This window comes from Camellia sinensis, chromosome 11 (genome assembly GCF_055761805.1).
Source record: "Camellia sinensis isolate YWXY chromosome 11, ASM5576180v1, whole genome shotgun sequence".
Taxonomy (NCBI): domain Eukaryota; kingdom Viridiplantae; phylum Streptophyta; class Magnoliopsida; order Ericales; family Theaceae; genus Camellia; species Camellia sinensis.
In genome coordinates, this window is record NC_138971.1 from 150476572 (window position 1) to 150484375 (window position 7804).

The window sequence follows — 7804 nt, forward strand, 5'->3', positions numbered from 1 at the left end:
ATGGCTAGATAAAAAGATGTGGCTTGTTATGATTCTTTTATTTAAAAACAAAATATCGATTATCATTATTATAATTTACAAATATTGCTACATCAAAGTAAATTTTGTATAAAATTCTTGATGATTTAATAATAATTTTTTTCTATTGATAAGTTAAAAGGGGAGAGATGGTGTTAGCACTAAAAATTAATCAAATAATTTGCTTCTACACATTCTTAAGACTTGTTTGGAAATTGATTTTTTAATTTTTTACAAAAAAAACATATGAAATAAGTAAAAAGAATAATGTGATAATTTATATTGTGTTTTTAACTATTATAGTCTAAGCAAGAAAAAACCATTGAGTGTGCGACTGTTTGGCAAATTAAACGTATCTTATTAATGAATAAAATGTTAATCAACAGGGTTTTAATCAGCTGGCCTATTAGCTCAGCTGGTTAGAGCGTCGTGCTAATAACGCGAAGGTCGCAGGTTCGAGACCTGCATGGGCCAAATATTTTTTAATAAAGCTTTGTTTGCTTGAAAATGTGAATGCCTTTTTTTCACCATTTTCCGGGCCAAAAAAGTCTGGGAGACTTGCATGGGCCAAACAGTTTTGTTTGGTTGAAAAACCAAACATGTTATTTGGTTTCATTTTCCGGAATATGTTATTTAATTTTAAAAAATAATAATAATTTCACAAAAAAAATAATAATAAGATATTTTCAAATTTTAAAAATATTTTTTTTTTTTTTCTTTCACCAAATTAAATTTTAATTTTAAAAAAAATATTCTAAAAAGCAAATCAAATAGAGCATTTTGTTTCTTTGTTATATTTAGATTATGAATGTGGATTCAACAAAAAAACAAACACAAAGATTTAAGATTGTGCATAAATTCATAATCTAAATACAATACAATGCTTATCTTTTTCAAGACTAAATTTGAATTTTTGACTATATTAGCATAGTCAAAATCTCAAATTCATCCTTAAGAAAGAGAAGCAATCAGCTTGCTTGTTTTCTCTTTTCAGAAAATACTTTTCAAAAAATTTTACTTTCTTATTTTCAATTTTCTTTTGTTTTACTGAATTTTTTTAATATTTTAAGCAATTTTTTTACTTTTTAGACACACCTAACATAAATATACCTAAAAAGTAAAAAAATTATAAAAAAAATCTTTTAAAAATTCACTAAATACCAAAAATACAAAAAAAAAAAAAAAAAACAAAAATTCAATACATTTTTTGTATTTCTATGTATTGATTAATTTTTTAAAATATGTATTTTACAAATTTTTTACTTTTTAAATACATCTAACTAAGGTACATCTAAAAAAATTTTTAAAAAATATTTAAAATTTAAAAAATATTCACTAAAAACAAAAGAATACGAAAACCAAAAAACTCAATTTTCCAAAAAATTAATCCAGAAAACTCAAACCAAACACACTAAATAGCATTTTTTAAATTATAAATTCTAAAAACTTGAGCTCATATTCACAATTACTCTCATAGTTATTGACCCCCCAAAAAAATCTCCAAACTTGCACAGCCAAAAAAATTCCCACTAATTTGTAATTTTTTTGCCCCATTTACCCCTCATTAATTTTTTGCTCGTTTTGAAACAAATAGCAGCTCCCAAGTGCAATGAATGAATATCTATCTACATATAAATTATTATGTATTTTTCATAAATTTTCATCCAGTCTTATTAACACAGTATTGAGAAAGCTATTCATGTATTAATAGGATTTAATAGAAATTTCATGAAAAGTTTGGACTCAAAAAGATAAATTATCATTCTTTTCCTCCTAAGGCTGATTTTGAGACAAATGTTGTGGTTGATATGAGCTTGTGCACATACTGCATAATAGAATTCAACACAGAAAGCACAAGAAATCGAACTAAAGATAAAAGGGGGAAAAAGAAAAACAAAAAGCAATAGAAATAGCTTCAAAACTTAAGGTATGTTTTTAACTCGTACACAAAGTTTGAAACTCCCGGTCATTGAGAAAAAATTCCAAAAGTAAATAAAAATTCTTATGTGGTGAAGTTAATAACCTAACAAGAAAGGCAACCAACAGGCTGTAAGTATTTCAGTGAACAATATTCCTACAGTCCTAGGGCCTCAGACTTCATCCAAGGAAGTTCATAATCACCAAATGGAGCACCAAATTGCAGAGAACAAAGTCTGCAAAAGCACGTTCTGGTGGCAAATCCTGCAAATTTAATGACGAAATGTCATATACGAAAAAAAAGAATATTAGCGTAGTCAAAAACTTTTCTTTCTTGTTCATCCACCACACCGAAAAACTTTGCTCCAGTTGTAGCTTAGCATCACTCACACGACAGAGATTGTGCGCGGTAGGCCTTCTATCCATGCATACATTTGCTAGCACCTTAGCAGAAGTAATCTTGGAGCATCATATTAGCGCATTGACACGGTGCTCTCAAACCAATAAGAGCAGTAGTCACATGATGGGTGAAGCTGACCTAATCCACCTTGGTCGGCTGAGTCCATCTCCTTCTGTGCGGCCTCATTGGTCAAGAGCACCATGTGTACATGCTACCGAATAATTTTCCACAAAACACACAGGAAGAAAAAATAAATTGGGAATTGTGATATTGTTTGTGTTGGAGATTCATGTCGTATGATTTCATTTATTTCATCCTTCTTCCATATGGGCAAGTTCGTAGTAACACTTAGGAAAGGAATACATGAGGGAGGATTCCCCAAGGGAAAGCTTACCTTGAATTCCTTGTTTTCTTTGTTCACTTGGATACGGAGACAAACTGTGGTCAAAGAAAGAAACAATCAGTCTCAATAGCCCAAGATGTAAGAGAAAAATCTCCACCCAAAAATTAAATACAGTATTAATTCTGCTTACCAGCAAGAACTGCTGTCCCTACACAAGAAAGAACTCCCGAGAGAAAAGAGTTGAATGGGAAGGATCCAACAATAGCCATGTAAACTACCTGCTCATCAGCAAAATAAATATGTCAAACATGAAGTACATAACCAAGTCCTCACACCCAAAACAAAACAAAACAAAATTCCCACACACACAAACCACAAACAAAAAAAACAAAAAAAAAGGGAAAAGAAAAGGAGTTACTTTTCTAGTCTAGTCACAACAGGAAGTACAGTGGGAAATGAGTAAAAGGAGGTGGCCTACCTGATTTATAAGAATTTAAAATTTCTTCAACGTGTATTTTATTGCATCTCTATGTCTGCATACGCAAGATACCTTCTAACATTTCAATTATTATCATGCACTTCACCTGTTGATTATCGTGATGCAACTGATGTTCCCACAAAACCACTATGGTTACACGAATATAATTGCTCACTGGGGCAGAAGGGGAAACCTAGGAGACGATAGTAATATCTAACAAATAAATTTTGTTTATCTCAAGGAATCAGCATAATTTTCAGAATACGAGAATGAAGAATTTGGTCAGCTGTTTGCAAGGTAACTCGTTGGAATCACTACAAGAACCCTTATTCATGGCATCAGAAAATATCTTCGTCCCTGGTTGGAGAGGACTTGGAGAAGCAGCAGCACAACTCCAAGATATGAAACCATGAAGGATCGACATTTGGGCAGGCAGTAAGCAGAGGCAAGGCATCCCATAGAGAGAATCTACTAAGAATAATATGATGGTATACTAACAAAGAAGCCAAGAACTTCACCATTTATCATATGTCAGACGTGCTTAAGTTTGAAAACGATCAAGAGAAGACATCCAACAAACTTCAACTTTGAGTAAAATCCAAAACTAAATTCCAGAGAATCAGTACAAAAAACTGAATCCCAAAAAATCATTTAGTCAAAAGTGTTCAGTTAACTGATCATAAAAACAAATCAGATGGCTGGGCCATCAAGTAAAATTTACTAAAAATCATGTTAACTTCTTAGAAACTCCCAAACGAGGTCCTCAAATTTGACATTATTGAGAGAAGCCTGCAACAATTAAATTCATATGATTTGTAACCACTTTCTAGGCAAGGTCCAACACTCCAAATAGATGCAACAATATAGTTCCAATCACGATTCATAGTATGAGTAAAATGTCACGAATGAGCTATGTTACATGGACTCGGGTGCGGGTGTCTATCTAAAGGTCAGACACATCAAATCTCTAAATAAAGGATACGTGGACTCGGCTAAAATGTACCCAAAAATTAGATACAGGTACGTGGATACGGCAAAAAGTATTGACAAAAATTAGCAGAGGTCTAATCCTACTATGTTTTTTTCTTTTTTTATACTATTTTTTTAGGTGCTAAATCTGAAATTTTTATTTTTATTTTGCTGCAGAATTTTGGCTTGGACAGGCTGAAATTAGTTGGATCTGAGTTTAATAATATGAAGAGTGAAAAGTTAGCCCAATTAATATTGTAACTATAAAGTATTGTGGCCCAAACAGTGATAAAGTTTGGGCAGGCCTGTTATCATTCTTTTAAAAGTGTGGACTGGCCCATTATGATTATTCTTTTTAGTTGTTGATTAAAACAAAAGCTAAATCAAAAGTAAAAGAAAAAGAAGATAAGAGAAGAATCTGCCACGTAAGAAGAGATAAGATTTTGACTGGAGAAGTCCTCTCTCTCCTTCGGCAAGGAATCCTCTCTCTCTTTCTCTCTTCGGTGATTGAAAGACTACGACCAACGTGAATCAGCATCTATTGCACCTGAATCTTCCCCAATCTCTGTTTTTCTTCGTCGATCTACCCAATCACTGGTTCACCTTCCTTGATCCGCAGTATCCTTTTGCAAAGTGCTGTGTCCGAGCCAAATTCCGCATCCGTGTCGGTGTCACGTCGTGTCGTGTCGACACCGGTATTGGCCGGAAAACGATGGGTCCGTGTAACGTAGCAAATGAGTATCAATCCATAAGTATCAAGCCTTAAGTCATAATTTAGCACTAATAAGTTTTGCAATTCAAACATAAAGTGGAAGCAAAATTAAAAAGTGCAAGAAGATATCAGGGCAATACTGGCCATCGTACAGATGATAGATACAAAAAGACTACACAGGCCTTGCAAGAAATAAAATAATCTAAATCCTATACAAATTCCCAAAAATAAAATAAAAATAAATAAATTTCCAAACAAACTAGTGTAGGATTAACCTTCCCTGCAGTCCAACAATAAAGTACATCCAGAAAATACTCTTTAATCTGGGAACCAAAAGCTCCACGCCTTCATAATCAAACTTTTTCTAGAACAAGCATCTTATTCCCCGTTGTTGAACTTTTATGAGGTTCATATGAGATAACGAGATGTTGATGTCGTTTCTAGAAGGGATACTAGACCCTCTCTATACTTTACACAAAAAGCAATAACCCATGTGGATGATGATAGAGGGAAGCTAGCAACTTTATTAGCAACAATTTGAGTCGACAACCAAAAAGGAGAGTGCTTTGACATTACTGCTCTGTATCCAGTGTCAATAGGCAGGCAGTTCCAAAATTTAACCAAAATCTGCTAAAAACATGGAGGAAATAATTTGGATTTTCATGAATAATGGATTGCTAAAGAACTCTTTTTCAGAACATATTCAAGTATCTCGAGCAGCAAGTATACCTGATCTGATAAAAGAGTGTTTGAAATGAATTTGGGCTGTATTATATGCGGTTCGTATGACTCTTAAAAATTCCTGGATACTTTGGTAATGTGACACCGTTTGAATTTCTCTTCTCATGCACATGACAACTATCAATAAACATTTAATTTTGGAAAGTATGGAGAGTGCATTTAGAATGGCTACTCCAGAATTCTCTTGCCAACTGATATTGTATCACCTTCTTCATCTTCAAGTTCTTCTAAAGATGCATTAAGCCAAAACTATACTTTCATATAATGACCAAGGCTTATTTACCATGTCTTTAAGACAACCATCTGGTACTGCTAACAAGGGAGAGGTTTAACAGCAAACAAGACCCTACCTTCTTAAACCTCTCTGATGAGGATTTCCATTCCCTGCCATGTTTCTCTCTCAACTTTCTGTATCTAAAACTCACTCTCCATACATAATAAAAAATGGGGGAAAAAAAAGAAAGATGAAGTCCTTGCTCCTAGCAATGCTTATTACTCAGGCACTCCGGCTTCAAATTAAGATTTGGACAAGACATCAACAATCAGCCCCATGCCACCCATCAACATCCTGTCAAGATGTGGAAAGAAAAAACTACTCGAGTAATGAAATATGGAAGGTTTGTATGATTTGGAAAATCTAGTCCAAGAAAAACAAGTAAAAGCTTCAACCGAGATTGGAATTACTTTGCCAGACAGATAAAATGCAGATAATTTTTTTCTATTAAATAAATAAATAAAAATTCTCACCACAAAGTTGTGTAGCTTCATGCTTAAACTGGGTGATGAAACTGGGAAGCTCTTAGTTACCCTAACAGGTTGTGTAGTATATACCTAAAAAGTGTCTATAATAAATATAGGAAACCTTTGCCAGTGGGTAAGTCGTGGCAACCGACAAAATCCAGATGACGATTGTTATTTAATATGATATAATACATTAGTTTTTGGTAAAAAATAATGAACCAAGAAGCACAGCATGATAATTTTGGTATCATTTATCGGATCAAACTGTTGATAAAATGAGACATCATCAAAATCCATTTGAATTATAAATAAGGTTCGAAAATGTGGAATTCTCTCCAAAGTCAGCTGGAAATTTAGAAGTCAAATCAGGTCAGAATCAAGCCAGACAATAGTTGTCCATCCATTTACAAATGAAAACAAAAATTCTCATAATTTGCCCCAGCAAATTTTGCGAGTGAATCTCTTCTCTGCTCATACACTTCCCTAATCCAAGTTATCCAGCTAACAACAAAAACAATTATCAGAACAAAAGTAAGAAATATCAAACTATAGCACAACCAAACCTAATCAAATAACTCAAAAATTGAATCTTCAGGAACTGAAACGGCCAATTGGATCAAGCTTTCGCAAACACTAATATCACAACTATACATACACAAATAACAAGTGGAAATCTTTAAAATTCGTCGATAAGTACCTGAATCAGAGCAGTGAAGACCGCAAACATCACGTACAGATCGATGATCTGCAATAAAATAGTAAGTTCTTTAGGGATTTGATTGTAAAGTACATTCCAACAATCAATAGAGTCTAAATTGGTTCATGAAGATAGACCTTGAGGTTTGTGGGAGTGGCTGCATAAGCAGAACGGAGCGAGTGGAACAGTGCTTGAGCGTCCTTCGTCGTCGACGATTTCACCATTTTCGACCCCTCTCTCTCTCTCTCTCCCCTTTCTTCTGTTTCTTTCTCTTCTGTATCAACGCAAAACCCTGGCGGAGCTGAGTAAACTAGGGAAATTCTAATACACCATTATTTTTTGATAGATTTTACATTGACCTCTCGAGTTTTGAAAAAATACAATTAAGGCCTTATTTAAAAAGTTAGTTATTTGACTTTTTTTTTTATTATTATTTTAACTTGATTAAAATAATTATTTTTGCAAGTTGGTTAGATTTCTTTTGTAATTTGATTTAATAATTGTGAGAGAAAAAAAGTGAAATAATTATGAGTTTGATGTAATATTTGGGTTGTTTTGAAAAATCGGTTAAAAGTTTTTTTTTTTTTTAAAAAAAACGTGTACAAAAATATAGAGATGGCTTGACCCAAAATATGTTGACTTTTAGCCAAGTTTTCAAATTGACCATTTATCTTATTGATTATTTTAACTTATTGTTTGGAGAGTGGCTATTTTAGCTAAAAAGTCAAAAAGTTACTAAAAGTTGTCACATCATTTCTCTACTTTTCTACATGTCTTTTCGTAAAAAG

General features: G+C 33.1%; 1 protein-coding gene and 1 non-coding gene across 5 annotated transcripts; one reads left to right on the forward strand and one right to left on the reverse strand.

Annotated features, from left to right (window-relative positions):
• Positions 1 to 418: 418 nt before the first annotated feature.
• On the forward strand, positions 419 to 492 carry TRNAI-AAU (transfer RNA isoleucine (anticodon AAU)). The gene has a single exon. It is a non-coding gene; the product is annotated as a tRNA-Ile (tRNA).
• A 1408-nt stretch (positions 493 to 1900) lies between these two features.
• On the reverse strand, positions 1901 to 7401 carry LOC114270294 (dolichyl-diphosphooligosaccharide--protein glycosyltransferase subunit DAD1). 4 transcript variants are annotated; one of them, XR_014344790.1, is made up of 6 exons: positions 7154 to 7393; positions 7017 to 7064; positions 2869 to 2956; positions 2730 to 2773; positions 2326 to 2546; positions 1901 to 2199 (listed from the first exon to the last, which is right to left on the reverse strand). XR_014344790.1 is itself a non-coding variant. In XM_028211755.2 (5 exons), exons 1-5 carry the CDS (start codon positions 7238 to 7240, stop codon positions 2116 to 2118), a joined length of 351 nt encoding a protein of 116 aa, XP_028067556.1. In that variant the 5' UTR covers positions 7241 to 7401; the 3' UTR covers positions 1901 to 2115. The 4 variants fall into 4 exon arrangements, 3 of the variants coding, with proteins under 3 accessions (XP_028067556.1, XP_082751997.1, XP_082751996.1); XM_028211755.2 differs by lacking the exon at positions 2326 to 2546 and having other exon boundaries at positions 7154 to 7401; XM_082895871.1 differs by lacking the exon at positions 1901 to 2199 and having other exon boundaries at positions 2273 to 2546.
• Between the last annotated feature and the right edge of the window lie 403 nt (positions 7402 to 7804).